We start from the raw sequence: 26,201 nt of genomic DNA, 5'->3' as shown, positions 1-26,201 counted from the left end.
CTTCATTTCATCACATTGCTACTGATTTTTATGATCTGATGCTAATTTTATACATGCAGTTTTGTGTGCACTGTGCTTTCCTGTGCTAATGGTAGATTTTTGTAAACTCAAATATAGAATTGACACCTGCAAAGCATATGTATATGCCAATTATGTGCCAACATATGACCATTTTGGGAGTGCTAATCGTTTTGCATGCAAAATTGTGGAAACAAAATTAAAGGCTGGACTGAGGCTTCCTTGAAAATTGCACTCTTAAAGTTTATTTGTTTTAACCCTGTTGTGTTTTAACACTCCCACTCTTGCAAAAAGTGCCAAGAGACCTTTAATGGTCTTTAGCTGGTAAAGGTGGGTTGTTTGTTGTTGTTGTTTTTTGCTGACTCATCCAAAAGATGAAATACCAAGCTGCACAAGCAGCACAAGACAGTACTGATAGGTTATGAAGAACACCTAATGAGTTCCCTCTCTCCTATCCTGCATGAAATGACATGGATTTTAGTAGGTCTCCCAACTGAGTTTCACGTAAAGTGAATCCTTAAGTGAGGAGATGGTTTAAATTTCTGTATCTCTACCTCTGCCTCCAAAATGAGGCTGTTTGTTCCGCAATGCTCTCTCAGACCTTGCTTGCAGTGGGAATATTTATAAACATTTTTCTGTGATGGTGCCGATTCACAAGTATGGCCAGTAGCGGAAGGTCCTCAAAGAATCAATCATGATGCACTTGCATGAGAGGAAAGTGATCAGGAACAGCCAGCATGGATTCACCAAGGGAAGGTCATGCCTGACTAATCTAATCGCCTTTTATGATGAGATTACTGGTTCTGTGGATGAAGGGAAAGCAGTGGATGTATTGTTTCTTGACTTTAGCAAAGCTTTTGACACGGTCTCCCACAGTATTCTTGTCAGCAAGTTAAGGAAGTATGGGCTGGATGAATGCACTATAAGGTGGGTAGAAAGCTGGCTAGATTGTCGGGCTCAACGGGTAGCGATCAATGGCTCCATGTCTAGTTGGCAGCCGGTATCAAGTGGAGTGCCCCAAGGGTCGGTCCTGGGGCCGGTTTTGTTCAATATCTTCATAAATGATCTGGAGGATGGTGTGGATTGCACTCTCAGCAAATTTGCAGATGATACTAAACTGGGAGGAGTGGTAGATACGCTGGAGGGGAGGGATAGGATACAGAAGGACCTAGACAAATTGGAGGATTGGGCCAAAAGAAATCTGATGAGGTTCAATAAGGATAAGTGCAGGGTCCTGCACTTAGGATGGAAGAATCCAATGCACCGCTACAGACTAGGGACCGAATGGCTAGGCAGCAGTTCTGCGGAAAAGGACCTAGGGGGGACAGTGGACGAGAAGCTGGATATGAGTCAGCAGTGTGCCCTTGTTGCCAAGAAGGCCAATGGCATTTTGGGATGTATAAGTAGGGGCATAGCGAGCAGATCGAGGGACGTGATCGTTCCCCTCTATTCGACATTGGTGAGGCCTCATCTGGAGTACTGTGTCCAGTTTTGGGCCCCACACTACAAGAAGGATGTGGATAAATTGGAGAGAGTCCAGCGAAGGGCAACAAAAATGATTAGGGGTCTAGAACACATGACTTATGAGGAGAGGCTGAGGGAGCTGGGATTGTTTAGCCTGCAGAAGAGAAGAATGAGGGGGGATTTGATAGCTGCTTTCAACTACCTGAAAGGGGGTTCCAAAGAGGATGGCTCTAGACTGTTCTCAATGGTAGCAGATGACAGAACGAGGAGTAATGGTCTCAAGTTGCAGTGGGGGAGGTTTAGATTGGATATTAGGAAAAACTTTTTCACTAAGAGGGTGGTGAAACACTGGAATGCGTTACCTAGGGAGGTGGTAGAATCTCCTTCCTTAGAGGTTTTTAAGGTCAGGCTTGACAAAGTCCTGGCTGGGATGATTTAACTGGGAATTGGTCCTGCTTCGAGCAGGGGGTTGGACTAGATGACCTTCGGGGGTCCCTTCCAACCCTGATATTCTATGATTCTATGATTCTATGTATCATGTAGACAAGGCCCAGGTGTTTTAACCATTGTGTTGTCTTTCTCTGGCTATGGCAAAACTCCCATTAACTACAATGGGGAGGCTAGGATTTGGCTCATTATTAGTTGCAGAAGGGAGTCTTTTTAAAGAGGATGATCATCATTCACATGAAAATATGCTGTGTTTTAAATTGGTTGGGACTTGGAGAAAAATAAGCCTATGCTAACTTGTATTCTTTTTTAATAGGAAAACGTTCCCCAACAGCAGGTATGTATCCATCAGGAACACAGGCACAAATAGAAACCAAGAATCCAAGGGTAAACCTATTAGTCAGCAAATGGCAGCAAGTCTGGCTTCTGGCTTTGGAAAGAAGAAGAAAATTGAATGATGCTTTGGATAGACTAGAAGAGGTCAGCACAAAGCATATATATTATATACTATGTATATTTTTGTTTAACCCTGCGTTTCCTGTTACAAAGCGAAAGTAATGCCAGTCTTACATTTTTGTTATATGATGTATAGTTAGATGGAAACATCTTGATATGTGCATGCAAAAAGCAGCTAGTCCTATTTTAACAGTGAATAGAATCAAACCATTTCAGTACAAATGTGGGCATTTTAAAGAGCCAGTTATTTAAAAGCATGCTGATGTGACCTCTCTTACCTATTCTGTAAGCGATTCATTTAAACTTGAAAAACATCTCTCATTTCTCTTTCCTCAAGCTGAGGGAATTTGCCAACTTTGATTTTGATATCTGGAGGAAAAAGTATATGCGATGGATGAACCATAAGAAATCTCGAGTAATGGACTTCTTTCGGAGGATTGATAAAGATCAGGATGGAAAGATAACGAGGCAGGAATTTATTGACGGAATTCTTTCTTCAAGTAAGTTCTAAATTAAGTTACTGATCAGATTATGAGATGCATCTAATATATTGGCAACATATTGTATCTGAGGTAAGTCTTGATGTGGTAAGAGATCAGGTTTATCTTTAAAGAAATTATCACTCTGTGATAAATGTAAAGTGGTAATAGTTGCTTTACTTAAAAACATTGATAAAATTTAGACACTCCTTTCTTGAGTGAGTTAATTATGACACAAATTTTTGTCCCTATGTTGTGTGTATGTAATACACTGGCTAAGTGTGTGTGATCATGTTTCCCTCTAGTGGCTGGCCCACATAAAAGATAAGAGCCTTCCACTTCTAACAACTCCTTTTGCTCAGGTGGTGGAGACCTGCGCTTTTTGTGTCAGAGTGTCAGGGTTCTGTTCCTTCTGACAGCACCTGGTCAACACAAATGGTAGCCCTTGTGCAGATAAGAACTCCTCTGCACCTGAAATAATCAAAATGAGCTTCCACAAACATGGGGTGTGTGTATAACATACAGTATATGGGTATGATCATGTCTGCCTCTCATGAGTGTCCCACACCTGAAGATAAGATCCTGCTACTTCTACCAGCTGAAAGAGCTATCCTGTTAGCTCAAGTGGTGTAGGCCTGTAGTTGTTGAATGTCCATGGCACTACTGCTGTTGATCAGTCATGCTGGATGTTTATATATTGTAATACTTTATTTATCTCCCTGTACAGTCTGTAATTGAGCAATGAACATGCTGCTGCAAGAGTTCTCAACCAAAGAAGGGTTTCAGATTATAGAGTTCCATTTTTAAAACAATATCAGAAGCTTCTACGCATTGCATTCTAAATGTTGAATTTGTCTTTAAATTCTTGTATGACCTTGCCCCAGTAACAACTTGACTTGTTGATTTGTGGTATTCTTTGCACTTTCGAGGTCAAGCATGCTACAAGACTGTAGAACTGTATGTCATTTGAAAGCTTTTTCAACGTTCCATCTGTTGCTAGGCGCATTCAGTACTGGGCTTCTCTCCCAAAAATGCACTAGTGTCTTCATTATTAACCGTAATCTAGCCAACATTGGAGACACACCACCTCTTTTCAGAGATTTGTTTTCTCTGAGCATACTTGGTGTTTTAGTATACATTACCTGTCATTAATGCCTAAAAATTTTGAGATTTGTGATAAATCCAGTCACTCTAATGGGATTGAAAATCCATAAGGTTTACCTCCTGGTGATGTTTTTGTCTTACAGAATTCCCTACCAGCCGGCTTGAAATGAGTGCAGTGGCAGATATCTTTGACAGAGATGGTGATGGGTACATTGACTACTACGAATTTGTTGCAGCACTTCATCCAAACAAGGATGCATACAAGCCTCTTACAGATGCTGACAAAATTGAAGATGAGGTACTCTCTCTAGAGTTATAGCTCTCAGATAACTAATATATTCTACTGGAATCACACACTTAATAGTATAATTAATTTTATTTTCCTTCCTATATAACTTGAATTCTGCCAATTATTTAAGGCTTCAGAAATGTGATCATTAGCATTAAAATAATTATTCCAATTGTGTTTTTGGCAGGTTACAAGGCAGGTAGCTAAATGTAAATGTGCAAAACGATTCCAGGTGGAGCAGATTGGGGATAACAAGTACAGGGTAAGTCTTCACAACACCTCCATGGTTCTTTCGGTCCAAACATTCTCAAGGCAACAGGACTACGTGGACATTTGGGTTACTTTAATTTACAGAAACTTTGTATCATATACTTATGTTTGCTCAAAGTCAACCTGAAAATTATGTAGTTTCAGCTTAACTAAACTTTACATCAGTAATTTGTGTTAGAAAATATAGGTTAATAACGTATTTAACTTTCCACTGAACCTACAATAAACCATTTTTCTCAGTATTTAGAGAGATTTGTATATCTAAATAGCAAAATGATTTAAACAGTAGCTGGTCCTGCATACCAGTATATATTGATTTGTGAACTGATTGATTTTTTACACCTAAGTAAAAATGGATTTTTCCAAACAGATTCAGATTAAACACATGGGACTGTATTGTACTTAGAATATACTTTGGTCAAACATTTTTATCATCCTCATGCCCTCTTTTTACTTTATTCCAGCATACTGTACCTTCATGTAGTAGCTAGACAGGAAATGTGCCAGGTATCCTAAAAACAGTTCAGGTACCAGAGATGAATCTGCCATGTTGCAGACAAGGTCATTTGTTACCCTCTGGTTCAATAACAAGAACGTTTTCAGATGAGGTGCTCAATATTTGGCTAAGGCAGACTATGGAACATCTTCAGATGATTTTAAAAGGAAAAAAGGACCAGGAAGGTAACAAAGGACTTATGAATCCTTCCAAGTTCATACTCTGGATAGCTAATTACCTGCACATCTCTAAACTAGATCCTGTATTTAGAAGTTTCAACGTGTGTGTTAGTTTGCATGTGTTCTCGAGTCATACAGAGAATTTCTTGTTAAACTAATTGTGTCTTTCTTCCATTTTTCATTTCTTATCAGTTCTTCCTGGGAAATCAGGTATAAACCAGCGTAATGTGTTCTGAAGTTTCTATTTTTTTTCTAATGCATAGTCATTTAAGCTTGCAATGGCCACTCTTTTTCCCATACTTTCATCCTGAGCTAATTCACTGTTGGTCAGCTGTGGTGTTTCTGTAAGTGCTCTAAAGTGTTCCTGGTTTCAGGATCTCCCCCTCCCTTTTTGTTTTGCCTTTTGTCTCATTAAGGAGATTACTTTTAAGGGAACCAGATAATGGACAGCTACAATTTGTATGATAAGTGTCTTTGCATTTCAATTGTGATTTATGAAGAGTGTTAATTATTCTACTATCCAGAGTTTTTTATATGTAATATATTACAGCAATATGCCTCAGAATTCTGTTGTCATATTACTCAGTCACTTATTACCATTCCATTTTCAAAAATTGCAGTGCGTTAAATTAGAAATCAAATGAATAGATTGATTAAGAATCAGTTCACAATGTTTTGCACATATTTTTAATACAAAACTGTATGGACTGAGTTGGCAGAATAAACTTGAAGTTCAGATTTGGACTGCTTCTTTCCATTTCCCTGCCAAAAATATTTTTTAAACATGCCATCATACCAATGCTATGATGTACAGTAATTGTGTTTAAAAATACATCGAGCTTGTTAGTTTGGTCATCAGTATCTCTGGTTGTGAAAGTGCCATACAACACTAATTGGAAGAAATGCAAATAAATGATTCCTTCGTAGGATGGACACTGAAACACAACCTGTTAAAATATAGAATCAGCTTGCCTGCCTTGTAAATACATGAAAATATCTAACACTAAAGTTACCACTAGCATCTTATTCATGTTCTTGGAAAAATAACTATATGAATAAATGATTTTAGGTGTTCTAATGCTACAGGTACTACAGAAATTGTAATTTTGCCTTGGCTTTTAGAATGTTGTTAGCAGAGATTATTATATCATAGTGTGTGCTCAGCAAACAGTAACCTTCACCACCTACCTTTGCCAACCTACTTCTGTGCTAACTTTTTAAAATGAGTTACTGTATAGAAAGAGAGGGCCTTGATTTGGTAAGTCTATTTGAAAACTATGCTCATCCTGTGTCTGAGAAAGGAAAAGTAGAGTATCTATTGTGATTAACTGAAGTTTATTGCTGCAAGAAGCTTCAAAACATTATTTCAGCAAAGGATACTAAATTTACTAAATTTACTAAATTTGGCTTGGCCAAATTCTGTTCTGGTACCAATGGATTTACATGGCTGTAACCAAGAGCAGAATTTTTTCTTCATAGACACTACACAACCTATAAACTAATTTATTAAACTGCTTGTGTTTCTCATTTCAAGTTAGGTGAAACAATAATAAATATTGACCAAAGAAAGTCTGTACCCAAAATATTTTAATAAAAATCTGGAACGGGATCATTATGGAAGCGGCACGTTGGAAGTTGTGCTATTTGGCAACAGCCACGCTAGCTGAACAAGTTGCAGTATAAATAGGTTTCAAAGGAAGTATACATGCCTCAGTCTGGCTGCAACGCAGAGCCTAAATGCGGTATTAAAAAGCTGGAAAGCAAGGGGATCTTTAAGATTGCACAAAGAATAAGAAGAAACCTCCTCCTTAATAGGCAAAACAAAATAGTTAGTGTAGACTTGTGGGCTACATGCTGTCTCATTGATTTGCATATCTAAGAAAGTGGTTCCTCATTATAAAGCCATTTAATGGTTTAAAAAATCTAACATAGAGCTCATTTAAATTTACATTTTACTCATTTAGAACACAATTTTCTTTGATTATTAAACTTGTAAGCTTCCTATTCTTTGGTTCCCAGAAGTAATATTCCTTCTGCCCTCTCTTGCCCACTTTGCTTAAACAGTGCTAAAGGTCTTTTAACAAGTAAGGAGCACATTTGTGTGATTTGGCTTTAACATGTTTCCGTCACTTCACTGGAGCAAGTAGGTACAGTTACTCCAGCAGTCAGATTCTACCCAAGATGTGTGCATTTGACTACGATTGACTTCAGTGAGATTCTGCATGCGTGCAGACCGGAGGTCAGGATTTGGCCTCAGGATTGGATATCTAATTAAACATATGCCATCAGCTAGAAGGTGCTGGATCCCTCTGGTTCTGTTTTCATGAGATTGTGAGATCCTTCAGGAAATTATGAGTGTTAAGTTAATTTAGATCTTGTGGAAAGTTTTGGATTGATAACACTGGAAAGCACAGTCTGTTCTGTTTTCCACATAACAAGTACAGCATGTTGTCACAGTTGTGCAAACCTCTCCACAATAATCCCTCAGCTAAACAAAAGTGCTTCAAACCTGTTTTGAGGTTAAAACTTAGTTCACTCCAATGCTAACTAAATGCTCGGCCTATGCTGCAGAGACTGCCAGCGGATGTGCCAGTTGTGAAGGCAATATTATTTGATGATGTGAACATTGGTAGGAACTGGATCAAAGCAGCCAGCTGTTTTCACAGAGGTCACCAAATAATTAGAAGAGTATATCTTTTGGTCACTACTGACTTAATCCAAATTTGATCCAGTGATGTTCAGAGGATTCTGCAAGGTTTTGAAGGTATTTCATACAAACTACACTGAACATTTTTCAAGACCATACTACGCTTTAGGCCCAGTCTTCAGCAGCACGAAATAAGCACTCAGCACCACACAGGTCGCTTTAAGCCACCTTTGTGCTCCTGTGAATCATGGGTGTGCTCTGCACACAGATCAAGATTGTTCTAATTTGTGCTAGGGGACAATATAGCAACCCCAATTGACAGCCCCTTTTTACCAGCTACGCCACCTTCACCCAACCATGGGGAGGAGGATGGCTTAGAGCTGTCAAAATGACTCTGTAAGGTGTTCCTGTGCTCAGCCGACGAGTGGAGCAATGTAAAGCTCCCCTGATTTATCTGAAATTCTAGCCCACTGATCTATCATTTGAATCGTTTTCCCACACTTTTCAGCTGAAAGTTTCATATCTTTGAAAACTGTATCCTTGCTACTGCAACAAGAGTTCAGTAAATTAATTCACACAAATGCAGAACATAACCAATTATTGTATTACTAATTTTGCTGCTTTCACAAGATTAGACAAAATCTTGAGAATCAAGCATAAAGTTAAACCTGGCAGCCTTTTTTCACAATCCTACCATATTTCTTTGGATTAATACAGTGGTGTTCACCTTGAAATCCTAACAGCATTGACAATTTTCATAAAAATTCATATTTTAAGAGTTTACTAATGATTAGAAATTAAAACAGAAATTTTGAATGGATGATTTTAACCCATCAGAGCTGAAATGCATATTTTATGTGTGGAGAACTATTGAAAACCTTAGCATTTTGTTTCATCTTTTTACAGTTTGGTGACTCTCAACAGCTGCGTCTTGTTCGCATCTTGCGAAGTACAGTAATGGTTCGTGTTGGAGGTGGCTGGATGGCACTGGATGAATTCTTAGTGAAAAATGATCCTTGCAGGGGTATGTAAGAAGGTTGTTTTAGAATGGACATTAAAATCATTAAAGTCACTGTCAAGAACTGTTTGGGATTTTTTTTGCAGGATAGAAATTGAACAGTATAAAACACCTGTTGTTTATTTAAACAATGACTCACTGCATACCTCCTAGTTCTGGTTTTGTGTATTTTAAAATCCAAAGGGCCAAACGCAGCTCTATAACATCTGTATAAATCCAGAGTGACTCTGATGCCTTCAGTAGAGTTACTCCAGGTTTATACTGGTGTAACTAAGAATGGAGCTTGGCTAAGTGCAGTACACGGCACGTGCACTGGTTGTATGATTAAGCAGAAACAAAATGTAGCAACAGTTTTTAAAATCTGCTCAGTAGGAGTGCAGTTTTAAAGCCATAAATCAACACAAGGTAATCAGAACCAAAGAATCACAGCCACAAGTTCTGACAGACCTAGGGACTTATCCTTTCCTCAGAGTCTGCTTGTGTAACGCTGCATTCTCACTGGCATTCTCCCCAGAAGCTCTTCTTATAGCTCTGAGCCTTGCGTAGAGAGCGAAAAGAGCAGCTCTGTGCTCGGAACTGGAGAGTGACCCTTCACCTTTCTTCTGGCAATTGTATACAACATGTTGCTTTATCAGATTTTACTTCACAAACTGGCAACAGCTTAATGAGGGATGGATGTTTGCAAGAAGTCCCATCTCAATGGGGTAGTGGGTTCTCTGTGGCCAAGAGGAAGTTAGAGGCTGACTCAGGAATAGCAGGAGCTAAAAGAGAAAGGGGTGAAATAGCTAATTGAGATAAAAGACAAATAGTAGCAAGAGTAATAAAGTTAGAAAATTGTAATAGTTACTGTACCTATTCAGAGTGAGTTAAAAGCAAGTAATTTTATGTAGTTCTTTATGTAACAAGTATAGTTGCTAATGTAATAGGATCAGATAACAATAGAATAGGAAAGTTAAAGGGAAAGGTGAGGAAAAACATAAGTCACTAAGGGTTGGAAGCATGCTCATTTTCAGACTTACACTGATAAAACTCCTATTGGTTTGCCTAAGAACTGCTAGGTTGGACCCAGGATTATAAAAGTTTGATAAATACCTTGTGCAAATATATGTATTTTGTAGTTACTTTTGCAGTAGGGTAGGTAAAGTAGACAAAAAGAAGAAACTTCCAGGGAACAAAAAGTAACCCATAAGCCATAACAGTAGATGCCATTCACAGATGGAAATCTTTACCACAATAACATCATTTCCTATTTTAAGTACTGTAAATGGAGTAAGACAAGCGGAGTAGAAAATGTCAAAACTGAGGTGCTGTAAATGTCTGTTTTTAATGGTATTCCAAAAAAGTCCTGCTGCCCACCAAAACACAGGTATTTCATATCCCAAGGAGAAGTGAAGTGTATTGAAGTTCCAGCTGAGACTGAAAGCCTGATTCTGCACTGGCTGGAAGTCAGTAGGGTCATTTACACCTTTGCTACCATTCTTATTTGCTAGCATTTTACTCTCACTCTGCATAGGGTAAACGACTCCACAAAGTGCAAGGCAGTGGAGAATTAGGTGCTGCATGATTTCACAATGTCCAACAGCATTCAAGAGATACCATCACCACATTTCAAACTCTACTCTCAGGACTCTTGTGTAGGGCTGGCCAGAAAACAATTATATTTCATTAAAAATGTTAGGGTTTAAAAATTGTTTTTGTTCTAATGCAGAATGAACAGAGACCTTTTGAAATATTTTGCAAAGAACAAACAAACAAAAAAAAACTCATGAGATACACACACACACACACCAGCCAATAGGAGGTGGGAGAGTCACTGCTCCCACCTCCCATGTGAGAGCCCTACCCCCCCGGCTATGTAGTCACTGTGTCTCGCTCTCACCAGAAATTCCATCCTGGACCTGAGAAACTTTCCTGATGAAACTTCTGTCAAAATGGATACATTTTTGCATAACTTTTTGATATTGACAAAATAGCATTTTTCAATGGAAAAAGGTTTGTCGAAAAATGTTTTGACCAGCTGTATTCTTGACATGCTGTTCACTGTGGTTCCACATCCTACTCAGTTTGTAATTGACTGCTATCGTAATTAATAAACATCTGATTATTAGAATTCTTTATTACTTCCCCTCAAAGAGCTGGTGCTGGTCCTTGCCTCTCCTGCTCCCTAATTTGGACGTGTGTGTGAAAAACCCTCTGTATAAGTCCTACTGCAGGTGTCACTGTGCTTGGGCCCCAATTCTACAAGGTGTTCAAGTACATGCATAGCCTAAAGCATGTTAATTCTGAACTCTTTGGGATGTTCACCTGCTTAAAATTACACCACCCATTGAAGTCAGTGATAAAGCTGTCATTGACTTCAGTGGAGCAGGAGCAGGCCCCTCCTTAAGCCTTAGTCTCTGCTAGGAGCTACTCACACACTGCATATTTCGTAATGCTCTCATTATATACAGCTTAAAATGTATGGTAACTATATGTAAAACAGTTCAATCTTATATTACCTTCTTATGATGGCAGATAACCCCCTTTCTTACACAAGGGGACTTGTCACTGCAGCTAAGTCTATTCAAGCACAATTTTTTGCTTAGGGGAACTTTTGAGAGCCTTTACACTCAGTTCTGTCTTTTGGCTTGGTGCTCTGAGTCTCTTGCATATGCAACTGCTGTACTTAATTTCTTCTCCTGCTAACAATTTTCTTTAATGTGATCCATATCCTGTGTCATTTTTTCTAGTTCATCATCATGGGAGTAAAATGTTACGTTCGGAATCAAACTCTTCAATTACCACTCAGCCTACCATAGGTTGGCAAACCTCTCTCTTTGTCTTTCCTGCTCTGTCTTTGTCTTCCTTTCTTTCCTACTCTTGCTTTAATATATATATATTTTTAACAATATGTTTAACTCATCACATTTGGCTTAACATTTTTCTACGTGGCCTGATGCTTTACACACTAATTTTTTTTTGACACTCTTGAAAAGTGTTTCAAAAACAATTGTCATTCATGCTGATACAGTAAAATACCAACATGCTACGCATCTGGTTCTTCTGGAACGTTCTCTCGTATGTGCCTGTTTGTCTGTGTGCGTGCTTAGCCATCGATTACCTCATTATAGCTTGGGTTTTGTGGTCATTATTGCATGTTGCTAAACTACTGTAATGCATAGTTTAGAATAAATATATTTGCTGCTTTCGTGCCATTTGTTCTTGGCCGTTTTTTCTGGACCATCCAAGCAAGTGTTATTTATTATGAGCAGTTGTGGTGTTAGTTAAGCAGATCATCAGGTTGTGTCTATGTGTTAATAGTTGGTTGATTAACAGTGACTTAGCATGTTGAGCATTCCATTATCATGCTCACTTACTTGGACAGTGGTTCATTCCTGGTAGCTTAAGATGCTAGAATAAGCATGTTCTACACATGAACTGTCGTGCGTCCAAAATGAATGCATTACGCAGTAATGCATTCTATTTGTTGTCATTCTGTGCTGGAGATGGCATGACAAAAGAGGAGACAAACGGACATGTGACTGATCTGCATAGCTGACTTCTTGCCCCCTCTCTTTGATGTGCTGCAGCTAAAGGGAGGACAAACATGGAGCTGCGTGAAAAGTTCATTTTGGCAGATGCTGCAAGTCAGAACGTGGCTGCTTTCCGACCAAGAGGTCGTAGATCACGACCTTCTTCAAGGGGTGCTTCTCCCAACAGATCTACTTCTGTATCAAGTCAGGCTGGCCAGGGAGCTTCACCGCAAGCAGTTGCTACAAGTACACCCAAGGTATGACTAAATACATGACACTACATTAATCAATGAACGGGATATAGATTGTTCCTTTTTTAAACACTGTTAACAAAGAAGAGAATTTATAGGAAAGAAATATCTATATTTTGCATCTTCTTCTTCCTGAAGGGTGTTTTCAGTGTTGTTCTCACACTTGCTGCTCTCTTGCAACACTGGAAAAGACTCCCTTACATTTATGGTGCCGTGTGGGCAAATCAGCAAACAAACAATGCATTTTGAAGGAGCAAATATGCACCTCTCCACTGCATTTCAGAAATAAATCATACATCCTCTTTTTATGGATTGTTTGTCATCAACTCTTTCTGCTTTGTTTTGATTTGGTTTTTTTTATATATTAACTGTGAAATGTGGTCTCTGTACCCTGGATATCCCTCTCCAATACATTGTTTTCCATCTACTGTCCTTCATATTTTGATTTGCCATTGTTTCATACAGACACCCCATCATTTAACACGCAATTATGGTAAACCATGGTTGACAAACAGCAAAACGTCAACTCCTTCTAAACCATCAGAGTCCTCAGAATATCAAGGGTCATCTTCAGAGGTACAGTAAGGACAGAGATTCTAGTCTAATGAACTTCCTTCACTAAAACTATGAACTCACTAACAGTCATTACAGTTCTCTGCACAGCTGCACTGTACCTTGCATATTAATACACTCTCTTTTAGACCGCTGTCAAATATTTTATATCCTTTTTTCTGAACTTTGATTGATCTTTTATTTAGTGTGTTTAAAATATTAGAATCTTAAGAAAACTCTCCCTATGATTCTTTGTTGAGTATATCCTTAAAGTATAAATGATCAATAATATTAAGCTATAAAGTGGCAATTAATATGGTACCAGTTGGGATGATGAAATTTAGAAAAATCCCCGTACCTTTCACTTTGGTTTATAGATGGCATTTCATGAACTCCTTTCCTGAAATTTTTCAGAGTAACAGCCGTGTTAGTCTGTTTTTGCAAAAAGAAAAGGATGCATCCGATGAAGTGAGCTGTAGCTCACGAAAGCTCATGCTCAAATAAATTGGTTAGTCTCTAAGGTGCCACAAGTACTCCTTTTCTTTTTCCTGAAATTGTTTCCTCTGTGCTTCTAGTGTACTGTGCACTCATACTGTGCAGACATGAGATTAATAAATTATGATCTGCAGTACGAAGTTTCTGACTGAGGCAATGCCACTCCCTTGTGATCAGGATGGCACAGGAGACTGGTAATTGGATCCTTTCAGCAGCTGAAATTCACTTTACAATAGTCATGACCCACAATTGCTATAATGAGATCATGGTTCGGTGACTCATGGAAAATGAGTCTGATGGTCTCGTTTCCTGTGCACATTACAAAAAAAACCCACTAACGTAATATTTAGCACCCAAGTTGGCAGTCAGACTGGTTTGAATGGACATGGAGCCTAAGTACCTGCTCCAATACCAGTTGAAGTCAGTGGAACGACTCCAGTTGTATCAGACCCCACATTGTCTTCTCACTCCTAAAAGTTGTCGTTCTAGGTCAGGGTTAAGGCACAGTGATTGGTTAGTGTATGGAAACTGGGACTGCCACTGCATCTGGTATATCTGTTCTAGACATAAATAGAGTCATCAATAAAATGAACGTCCAATGCTGTCAGCCTGGCACTTTTCAATGCTAAATTCACCTAACTCTGTATGGCTTTGCTCAGTGATGCATAAAGCATATAGAGATCCTTTTCACTCATTCCTTGTGTAACATTATATATTACTGTACACATTTAGGTCTATTGCTTTAAAATATTAAAAATATTTAATCATAATTCAGAATTTAAACAGCTGTTAATTTCTAATACATTTGCTTTCATTTTCTTTTATCCCTTAGTTGTTAACGGAATAGCCATATAAGGTTGATTGATGGTACTTAAAACCACAGCTGTGGGAAGGAATTTGTAGTACAGGAAGACCAAGGAAATTCATGTTTTTGCTGAATTTGCAATCAAATGACAACCCATGGCATTAATTTAAGAACTTCCCCGTGTGATAACTGCCACTAGCAATGGCTGGAAAAACATTGCAGGAAGTGTGATTTTATTTCTTAGTGATAGTGCCCTGCAGCCCTCCAGGATGGCTGTCGACTTGTTTATTCTGTAGGTCTTGACTCCCTGGTGGAGTAATGGGATGCTACATGGTGTCTCCATGGCCAGTGGTATGTCTGGGACAGAGCTGTAATGGCCTTTACTACATCTCCCAGCTGTTGCATGTACTGTCTATAGTTTCAATGAATTTTTTTAAAATAAATATTTCAAAACCCAGTGCTTTTGAGGTTGCAGGGGGTAATGCGTTTCTCAGGCATTCATAGTGACTGATAGGCTACATCTTTAGCCTGTTTTAGTGGGTTAGTCCTTTTATGTTGACTAAATCAAAATGATTGTTGTGGTTTTCCCTAATGACTGGTGTGATGTGCAGATTTCATTAAATAAGGCACACATGGCAATTAGATGGACTACTCCAGTTGTGCCTTATCTCCCCCTGAATAAACAAAACAAACTCCATCCAGGGCAGGCCACCAACAGAAGAGTTACTGCAGGGCCCCTACTCGTTCACGAGCTAGAAAACCAGCAATACAAGAGTATGTATGGGTAGAGACATTGTGAACAACATAAGGCCACGGAGAGAACAATTATTTTTAAACTAAATTAGGGTCTCACAATTGCTTGTGCTCTGGTGCAAAGAGGTTCAGAATCTGGTGATTTGGGGCTTTTCAAAATTTCATAAGTCTATGCTTTTTGCACCAAAATCTTAAATGAAAACGAAAGCATTCCACACCTATAACCGTGGGCGGATGGTTTAGGCCAGCTAGGCAAGTAAAATGAAGCTGCTTCTCTCTAGTAATATGCTAAGTACTATACCCTCAACTAACCTAATATGCTAAGCTAATTAAAATATACAGTGGTAACATCTTTTTAAAAAAAATACATTGATACATATGTAAAGAATGTTATAATGTTGATGCTAAGTAGACTGAATGATTTTATAGCTGGACCACTGTAGGCACTACATGTTAAAAAACGGTTCAAGTTATTCTAATTACTGAACATTTCTATGGTGATTCCAGCCAAGACTTGGTATTTGGCGTGCATGTTCTGAAGATGACGATAGAATTTCAAATTCAGAGCCGCTCAATACATCTCAGTGATGACAGATGAAACAACTGTATTTGTCTTATGTAGGGAACACCAATACAAGGGAGTAAACTCAGACTGCCGGGATATCTGTCAGGGAAAGGTTTCCACTCTGGAGAAGACAACAGCCTAATCTCAACAGCAGCAACCAGAGTTAGAGCGCAGTTTGCAGGTGAGTGATTTGAGAACTTAACACAATGTACGCTGCAAGGGTTGCCACCACTGGAGAGAATACCTCGGGACAAACTGAGATTTCTCTGTGACGTGCCCATTTGTGCTAATGTCTGAATTGCAACACCTGTAGTTTATAATGGTTCCCCAAGCAGCCACTAAGGAAATATTTAAAAGCAAAAGAGCAGATTCTTGACTATATCTTTGCAGAGCTGAGATGCATTGGAGAGTGGCTGGACATCAGGGATCTAGCTGTGGCCCCCTGATCATGAGCCACCTGGCCCTGATGAAAATAAGAGTTGCAGGGGAGCAGCTGCAACTTGCACCACTGATGTAAGGGGCCTCAGGCATATTACACTAGTGGATAAATGGGAGTATCTGAGCTCTATTCTGCCCTGCTGCCCCCAGCGCACCTCTATGCAAGGATGAGGTTGAGTGGTTGGCATAGGAAGCAGCAGAGCCACTTCCACCTGCATTCAGCACTTACAGAGTACAAAGCAGTTCCTTACTCTTAAGCTGTTACCATTTTCAAGAAGAAATAGTTTCATGCACATGTTTAGACCAGGCTTTCTTTGCACTTACAGTAAGCCAGATTTGTTGATTATTTAATAATTTAAATGAAGCTAGAAAAGGAGGACTTGTGGCACCTTAGAGACTAACAAATTTATTTGAACATAAGCTTTCATGAATTACAGCTCACTTCATCGGAAGCATTCTTAATAATAATGCATCGCAATGCATCCAATGAAGTGGGCTGTAGCTCACGAAAGCTTATGCTCAAATAAATTTGTTAGTCTCTAAGGTGCCACAAGTCTTCCTTTTCTGTTTGCGGATACGGACTAACACGGCTGCTACTCTGAAACCTTAAATGAAACTGTTACTCTATATAACTTTATTCCATTTAAGATTCTTGTTGTGATTTTTCCACCTGACACATGAACTGCATTGCCACAAATGAAGGATGTCATGCATGTATTGAATAAGCAAGATTTCACTTTATCAGGCCTTGTATGCATTGATTTCTTCATCCACTGGAAAGAAGGAAATCATTTTAAACAGTACGAACATATTGCATGGCTTATTGCTTGTTTGTTTATTTCCCGGGTACAAGTGGTGCATTGTGTCTTACAACTGTATATCCTTGGAGTGAAGAAGCAATTTACAATTCTGCTAATGCTTAATACATAAGTCAGAAGAGAGGACCACATTTTTAAAAGGGTGGGCAATTCTTTTTCAGTATCCATGTTGCCTGTGTAAAATTCCTGATGAGCATGTAGAAGTCAGAGACTGACCACATCTAGATTTGGAAAAACTTAGAAAGCCAAGGATTGGCAATTAGCCAATGGTATAATGTAAGACTAATGAGTTGATGGAAGCTGCCAGGATAATGTGTTTTTATGAGAAAAGCAAGCAGCTGAATTTATTACACCTCAGTATTTAATCACACATTCCTTTCTCTTTATTAGGAGAAATAGCATTGTTTTATAGGTTTCAGAGTAACAGCCGTGTTAGTCTGTATTCGCAAAAAGAAATGGAGTACTTGTGGCACCTTAGAGACTAACCAATTTATTTGAGCATGAGCTTTCGTGAGCTACAGCTCACTTCATCAGATGCATACTGTGGAAACTGCAGCAGACTTTATATATACACAGAGAATATGAAACAATACCTCCTCCCACCCCACTGTCCTGCTGGTAATAGCTTATCTAAAGTAATCGTCAGGTTAGGCCATTTCCAGCACAAATCCAGGTTTTCTCACCCTCCACCCCCCCACACAAATTCACTCTCCTGCTGGTGATAGCCCATCCAAAGTGACAACTCTTTACACAATGTGCATGATAATGAAGTTAGGCCATTTCCTGCACAAATCCAGGTTCTCTCACTCCCTCACCCCCCTCCAAAAACCCACCCCCATACACACACAGACTCACTCTCCTGCTGGTAATAGCTCGTCCAAACTGACCACTCTCCAAGTTTAAATCCAAGTTAAACCAGAACATCGGGGGGGGGGGGTAGGAAAAAACAAGAGGAAATAGGCTACCTTGCATAATAACTTAGCCACTCCCAGTCTCTATTTAAGCCTAAATTAATAGTATCCGATTTGCAAATGAATTCCAATTCAGCAGTTTCTCGCTGGAGTCTGGATTTGAAGTTTTTTTGTTTTAAGATAGCGACCTTCATGTCTGTGATTGCGTGACCAGAGAGATTGAAGTGTTCTCCGACTGGTTTATGGCTCTATCAATCTGTTTCTTTACTTCCGCAGGTGAGTACTGTAGTTGTAAGAAAGCTTGACAGAGATCTTGTAGGTGTTTGTCTCTGTCTGAGGGGTTGGAGCAAATGCGACCGCCTACAAGATCTCTGTCAAGCTTTCTTACAACTACAGTACTCACCTGCGGAAGTAAAGAAACAGATTGATAGAGCCAGAAGAGTTCCCAGAAGTTACCTACTACAGGACAGGCCTAACAAAGAAAATAACAGAACGCCACTAGCCGTCACCTTCAGCCCCCAACTAAAACCCCTCCAACGCATTATTAAGGATCTACAACCTATCCTAAAGGATGACCCAACACTCTCACAAATCTTGGGAGACAGGCCAGTCCTTGCCTACAGACAGCCCCGCAACCTAAAGCAAATACTCACCAACAACCACATACCACACAACAGAACCACTAACCCAGGAACTTATCCTTGCAACAAAGCCCGTTGCCAATTGTGCCCACATATCTATTCAGGGGACACCATCACAGGGCCTAATAACATCAGCCACACTATCAGAGGCTCGTTCACCTGCACATCCACCAATGTATTTATGCCATCATGTGCCAGCAATGCCCCTCTGCCATGTACATTGGTCAAACTGGACAGTCTCTACGTAAAAGAATAAATGGACACAAATCAGATGTCAAGAATTATAACATTCATAAACCAGTCGGAGAACACTTCAATCTCTCTGGTCACGCAATCACAGACATGAAGGTCGCTATCTTAAAACAAAAAAACTTCAAATCCAGACTCCAGCGAGAAACTGCTGAATTGGAATTCATTTGCAAATCGGATACTATTAATTTAGGCTTAAATAGAGACTGGGAGTGGCTAAGTTATTATGCAAGGTAGCCTATTTCCTCTTGTTTTTTCCTACCCCCCCCCCCCCGATGTTCTGGTTTAACTTGGATTTAAACTTGGAGAGTGGTCAGTTTGGACGAGCTATTACCAGCAGGAGAGTGAGTCTGTGTGTGTATGGGGGTGGGTTTTTGGAGGGGGGTGAGGGAGTGAGAGAACCTGGATTTGTGCAGGAAATGGCCTAACTTCATTATCATGCACATTGTGTAAAGAGTTGTCACTTTGGATGGGCTATCACCAGCAGGAGAGTGAATTTGTGTGGGGGGGTGGAGGGTGAGAAAACCTGGATTTGTGCTGGAAATGGCCTAACCTGACGATTACTTTAGATAAGCTATTACCAGCAGGACAGTGGGGTGGGAGGAGGTATTGTTTCATATTCTCTGTGTATATATAAAGTCTGCTGCAGTTTCCACAGTATGCATCTGATGAAGTGAGCTGTAGCTCACGAAAGCTCATGCTCAAATAAATTGGTTAGTCTCTAAGGTGCCACAAGTACTCCATTGTTTTATAGACTCATAGATTTTCAGGTCAGGACCATACGGATCATCTAGTATGATCTTCTTCATAACACAGGTCAAAGAATTTCACCAGTAACTTGTGCATCAAGCTACATGAGCTAGAGCACCAATTTCAGAAAAATGCCCTGTTCTATAGGATTATCAGAATGTTTGCCTCTGTGCTCATTTCCTCACCTTAAGGAGCCAGCCATGCAATCCCTCAAGCAGCAGTGCTCAGCACAGGCGGCTTGGAGGATCAGACCCTACATATTTTCCCAGAGGGCTACATACTGACCTCACTTCCTGTGTGCCAGGGGGAGTTCCAGGCGTGGCTTATGAAATGTTTGAGGTCCTAATTGTGTAAAAACACCCACTAAATGTCACTTGTTCAATCCCATCTCCCTAATGCCAATGGACATCTTTCCCCTCTCCTTACAGACACCAGAAGGACTCCAAGTAGACCTGGAAGCCGAGCAGGAAGCAAGGCTGGCAGTAGGTCAAGTAGTCGCCGAGGCAGTGATGCATCTGACTTTGACATTTCAGAAATCCAGTCTGTGTGTTCAGATATGTCAGAGACTGTTCACAATGCAAGCAGACCACAGCCCCGAGCAGGTTCTCGGCCAGCATCAGGCAAGCCTTCCAAAATTCCAACTCCCCAAAGGAGACCACCAGTCAGCAAATTGGACAAGTCCTCTAAGAGATAATGTGATCAGCTTTGTAAAGGTCTTTGCCTTGTGCATTAAATATTTAAGTTTGTAAGATGTAAAATATTATGTAGAAATTATTGTGAAATATTGCAAGAGGTGGATTTTTAATTCTGCAGATGGCCTTATTTGTGTATTTGTCCTTTTATTTTGTGTGTATAATTTTTGTCAGATTTTGTTTGTTTGTTTATGCCATATCCTATGTGAAGGGGGAAAGAGTTTTAATGTAAACTAACAGTTGTACACAGTAATGTGTAGAAAGTACACTAAAACAATTCCCAAATGTGCAGTGTACTGAATGTACAGTTAAGTCTCTGCAACCTCAGTCAAATAGGCCTATCACTCCATCGTTAGTTAACAGGAGAAAGGATACCTCATAATTTTTCTTTAAAAAAAAAAAAGTAATGAAAAGCCAAAAGACACAATTACACATTTTGACTAACTAAACGAACACTAAAGGATGTATGTCAGACTTACTAAGGAATAAAAAACACATTCACACTACAATTATTTATGCAGCATCTCTTGGAGAACTCACAGAAAGTTACTTAAGCACTTGCCAGTCATACAATACTCCAATATCTTGCAGCATTTCTGTGCCATTGCTTTAAATGAGGCCAGACACACTCTGGATATTAGAACTACTATACTGTAAGAATTCAATATAAAGTGCGTTCATGTAAATGTGAGGTTTTCTTTTGCTTGAGTGGACGGTAGCACTGTATCATTGAACTCATTTTGTATCAAAGCAATTTTGCTTGCAGAAAGCTATGAAATAAAACATGTCCCTTAACTTTCTTGCCATTGTATTTCTTTATTTCACAGGGAATTAGTGTTCTGCATTATGTTTTAGGGAATAAATCATTTGAAATGACCAATAATTACCTTAGAATCATACACTCTAATGCGATTTTCCATTTGCAGCAGTCAAATTTTGGTCATCTACTGTATTTATTTAATAAAACATTAACTTGTACCTGTCAAATAACATGAAATTATATGTAATTTATTTTGTGTTGAGAGTTATTTTCTTTGTATTGGAGTATGACACCACTGTGCCATGAATGAAAAGGAGGGGAGCCAGGAGAGTGTCAAATAATAATTTTTGAATTAATTTTGCTATTCAAAGATCACTTTAATAGCCATAACGGTCATTTGTTTTAATTGGAAATGGATGGAACTTTTCCCATAAACAACTGCAGAATAACAGACAGATGTTACTGTAACTATTAACTAAATTCCTAGAAATTTCAGTTGCCTTTTAAGGACACAATAAGTTGCCACTGGAAGCATGGGCCTGGATTCCTGGCCAAGTGGGTGGTTTAAAACTCACTGGGATGCTGGGATTCTATACAAGAAAACTCTGTGCCTTTAGAGTGCCTTCTGTAAGGCAGGACTGAACTATACCCAGTCCTCGATGGAAACCTTGTCAGAAGTGAGCCACCTCTCAGGTGAGCCTGCCATTCAATGATATAGCTGAGAACCACTTGTGGCTATTGGTGATGCTATTTGGACTCTGATCATGTGTGCAGTTGGGATATAAAATTACATCAGCTCCTAAGCTGATCTTGCCCATATTCTCACGTGGGCTATCCACAGGTACAGAAGTTGAGTCACAGAATCAAAGTTCATAAAAGATGAAAGAATATAATAAAATTCAAGCAGGGTAAATCCTGGCTGCATTGAAGTCAGTAGCAAAACTCCAAGTGTGAGTGCATAGGCATCCAACTAGAAGTAAGGGTTATGGAACAGAGATAGTTAAGCACACCTATAGAAAACCGTAACAGAGGAATGGAGAAGGAGACACAGCAAACACAAGCCTTGATTCCTTAGGGAGGAGGCAGGGAATGCAAGCTGGGAAGAAGTTCCACTACACTTCCTCAGTCCTTCATTTAACAGGTGTAACAGCTACTCCAGGAGCAAATGGACCAAATAAGCAAAGGAATTTGTGTAAGTGGTTCTGATGGTATCTCAGCCAGGAAGTGAAACAGCTTTCACAAGAAGGGGTGTTTTGCACATCAGACAGGAGACTTCAGGCCACAGTGCTCAGGCATGATTACTGGCTATCACAAACCATGGCAAGAGTGGGCCTTCCAAACTACGTGGATGTCACAGAGACAGATAATCACAAAAGATGGGATGCTTATATTACAGACAATGAGTGTAGTGGCAATTCAATTCCTGCTGCAGCAGGTCTGGGAATAGATACATCTATTCCCCCAGCTCTACAGCTCACCATCTCCTGTGCTGCGTTAGCTTTCCCCATCTGACCTGCCCTACTGCTGCTGCCCACTCAGTCACTTCTCCTCCTCCCCAAAGCACTGAAGACAAATCAGAAGCAAGTCTAACTACCTTAGGAACTTACATGGCTCTTACTACTTGCGTATCTGAGCACCTCACCATTTTATGTTTATCCTCGCAATGCTTTTGAGGTAAGGAAGGGCTCTTATCCCCATTTTACACATGTGGAGTTGAGGCTCAGAGACACTAAGTGACTTGCTCAAGATCAAACAGGAAGCCTGTGTCAAAGCACTCAACCCCCATCTCCCAAGTTCCACAGTAGTGGCCAGAGGTGCTGGAACTAGGGGTGCTGCCGCACCCCCTGGCTTGAAGTGGTTTCCATCATATACAGGGTTTACAGTTTGGTTCAATGGCTCTCAGCCACCCCGGTATAAAAATTGTCCCAGCACCCCGGTAGTGGCCTTGCCACTCTTTCTCTCTGCTGAATGACGATGAAGAATTGTCAGCTTTCACTCCCATTGCTGTGTGAGTCATTTCTCAAACTCAATGAAGGGTATTTATCTGAGTTTGGGCTGAGCTGCTCAGAAAAGAATACTAAAAGAAGGAGGGAATTTGAGTAGACTCCCTTCTAACCTTATCTGTAGAGATCACTAACTATAAAGTAGCCTACCTAGATAGGTGGTAATACTCCAGATGAGACACTTTCCTTCCTGCCTTCTGGCACATTTCAACTGTTTCAGTAATTTGAAAATATCCCACATTTGGGATTAGCATACTAGGTGTGAAGTGCTGTCCTGAAGTGCAGGGGGGAAAGAGCTCAACCCCCACCACCAAATTCATCCTCCATTCAGTCAGACTAGAAGAAGAAAGTGGAGAAGAGAGAGACTGGGTAAAGATGAGCTCTGCTGACAGCTTCCAGGGCAAAGATGCATTTTACCCATTTGTGTTCCCCCACTGCAGCAATGGTGGCTGATCTCATATCCTACCAGGCCCTGAGGTGGCTAAAGGTATCTCTTTTGCTAATATTATTACATATATATCTTGTGTTCCTCCTGTGCACTGAATGAGCTATGAGTCCTGTTGAAAAAAAAAATCATTGTGGGAGATAGTGTTGCCTAGTGGTTAGGACATTGGACAAGGACTCAGGAGACCTGGGTCACTACCTTGCTCTTTGGTTTGGTGAGTGACTTTGGTCAAGCCACATCCCCTCTCTATGTCTCCCTCTCTGTAAAATGGGGATGATAATACTCCCCTCGTTTATAAAACATGTTGAGCTCTATGGATAAAAAGCACTAGGTATTATTATATGAGCTAAGCATTCTTATAGCACCATAGAAATGAAGACTCGTTATATACATGAACTGGTGGGAAGGTAACTTAAAATTAGCTTGTATGCATTATAAGACCATCTTTATTTACATGATAATATATTAGGCAACCTTAATTCTAGCATTTGCTAGCTTCTGAGTGCTTCACTTCGCACGCTAAATGATTTTCTTTAATCTTGGGAATTTGTGTACATAATGTTGATATTTTTTTTAAAAACATACCCCTCCTACTCCCATGTAGCATCAGGGTTGGAACTTTGAACCTTTATCATTCCAGCACCTGCAGCTGTCTCTTGAGCTGCAGGACTAACTAGCTAGTACTTGGAGAAGGCTGCTTTCACAGAGGAGAGGCTGGAACAGTCCTCGTATGCAGAACACAGGCTGAGCTCCCTCTGCTCACCTCTTATCTCCCCACTACCCTGGGAGGTAGGAAGCTCCTGCTCCACATGGCATCTAGAAATAGAGGATGGGCTTCTAGGGTCATATGCATGCTCTGGAGAGGGAGCCTGGTGCAGCCCAGCCCTCTTCCTTCCTGCTGACATTTCATTATAGCTGTACGGGCAGCTCCCACGTGTTTCCATTGTAGTATCTGCTGTTGCTACTTGGGCAGTAGCATAGACCCACCTTTAAAATGTTTGCATTCAGTTATTATTTTGGCAGCCTTCCAAATTTTTGATAAAAATGCAAATCACAGTAGGAAAATGGCAATGTTACAAGTTCATATCTCATATCTCCGCCAGACCTGAACAAAACTTCATGGGAGGGGGAGGGGGGAAGAAAAAAAATCTCTCTCTCTCTCTCTCTAGCACAAAGGACTTTCTCTCTGCAGAATTTCAAAGGCCTTCTGCAAACTTTGGAGTGTGAGAGCACCTAGAAAAAAAGGTATCAGAAATCTGTTATAAGGGACCTGATAGGAAACCTGAATATAGTGGCTGCTACCAATTCAGACAATAAGTTTTTTATGTTTTGTTACAGAAGGGAAAACTGAGCAGAAGAGGTAAAGTAATCAGAGACAGTGCATGAGATGTAATCATTCAAATTATACATAGTTTGTATCAAAATGCTTTGTGCCTAACATTGCTGAGCTATTCTCCAAGCAGTTTGGTACTCCTTGCATTAAGACATGCTCAGCATTTGGATCTTACTCCTAAGAAATAGGGACCCGTAACCTTAAATGGAATTTAGTAATTCAGTGACTATTTTGTTTTGGATATGATTGTTTGTAAATTGCCTGAATTGCAGCTTGTAATGATAAGCCTTGTATTTGGAGGAGGTAATGGGTTGTGTGATTCAGCTAGCATCACATCTGAGTAATTGAGGCTAGGGTTAACAGACAGCTTGATTGAAAACTAGTGGATTTTTTGCTTAGGCACTTTTGGAAATACAACTCCAAATTTAGAGATTTATGAAGCAACCTTCCTGTTGTCATTTAAGCTCCCTGTCACACCCATATTTAGTGTAACACCAGAGGAAATTTAATGGGAAGTTGTGTTCCTAAATCCCTTAGGCATTTTGAACATCTCTCCCCCCAGGACACTCAGCAGGAAATTCAGATCAATGCATGGCCACATTCTCTACTGCTTTACTCCTTGACTAGTCTTTGACACCTGCACAAAGTGGCTATGAAATGCTACTAACTCTGGATTCTCTATTCACTTACACTGATGGGAGCAAGTATGCACCCACTTTACAGGGGCATACATGACTACACAATGTGCAAGGCAGGGAGCAGTCAGCCTCAGGTGTCCAGAGGACCTGACCCACTCAAAGTTTTATGTCACTGAAGGGGTTACCTCATTCTTTTCAAATGTCCTATAAAAGCCCAATGAGCTACAATAAATAGAATTCCCCAAAAGCTTGAACAATTAATTGCATTGTTTGTTTCTGTTGGGTCTTTTAGGCCCAGTTGACCTTGGGCTGTTGATAAATGGCTCCTGCCTGGAAAGCAGACAGGGGAAAACAGAGAGACAAGGTGAGCGAGGTAATATCTTTTATTGGATCAACTTCTGTCGGTGAGAGAGACAAGCTTTCCTTCACCCACCTTGTCTCTGTCATATTCTGGGACCAACATGGCTACAACTGCACTGCATACAACAGGGGAAACAGGTTGGTTTAAGTTCTGGGCACAATTCATATTTACTTTCTCTGTATTGTACAGTACACAGCATCTGAGCGAACATTGGCAGAAGACGGCTGCTAGCAGCAGAGCATGCTACCTTTCCTCAGCGAGTTATTGCATTTCCTTTACTGAATCTATTTTCATCATTTGGTGGGTTGGTTTGAGCTTTACAGTGAACCTGCAGCATTATGAATTTAAATGAGCAAACAATT

The 26,201-nt window shown here is 40.0% G+C and overlaps 1 protein-coding gene across 6 annotated transcripts in view; it reads left to right on the top strand.

Annotated features, from left to right (window-relative positions):
- Positions 1 to 20,301, top strand: part of DST (dystonin) — a 468,940-nt gene extending 448,639 nt beyond the window's left edge. For 3 of the 6 annotated variants that reach the window (XM_077811595.1, XM_077811596.1, XM_077811600.1), the window contains 10 exons: positions 2,246 to 2,409; positions 2,723 to 2,885; positions 4,112 to 4,266; positions 4,445 to 4,519; positions 5,395 to 5,412; positions 8,756 to 8,873; positions 12,437 to 12,636; positions 13,096 to 13,206; positions 15,858 to 15,981; positions 20,036 to 20,301. In XM_077811595.1, coding sequence (XP_077667721.1) covers positions 2,246 to 2,409; positions 2,723 to 2,885; positions 4,112 to 4,266; positions 4,445 to 4,519; positions 5,395 to 5,412; positions 8,756 to 8,873; positions 12,437 to 12,636; positions 13,096 to 13,206; positions 15,858 to 15,981; positions 20,036 to 20,301 — 1,394 coding nt within the window. Of the gene's footprint in view, positions 1 to 2,245; positions 2,410 to 2,722; positions 2,886 to 4,111; positions 4,267 to 4,444; positions 4,520 to 5,394; positions 5,413 to 8,755; positions 8,874 to 11,596; positions 11,666 to 12,436; positions 12,637 to 13,095; positions 13,207 to 15,857; positions 15,982 to 20,035 lie in introns of all 6 variants that reach the window. The other 3 variants (XM_077811594.1, XM_077811599.1, XM_077811597.1) reach the window with 3 other exon arrangements.
- Positions 20,302 to 26,201: the final 5,900 nt, after the last annotated feature.

This window comes from Eretmochelys imbricata, chromosome 3 (genome assembly GCF_965152235.1).
Source record: "Eretmochelys imbricata isolate rEreImb1 chromosome 3, rEreImb1.hap1, whole genome shotgun sequence".
Lineage (NCBI taxonomy): Eukaryota > Metazoa > Chordata > Testudines > Cheloniidae > Eretmochelys > Eretmochelys imbricata.
Note: the sequence above shows the minus strand (reverse complement) of the source record. Positions and strands in the feature narration are given on the sequence as shown.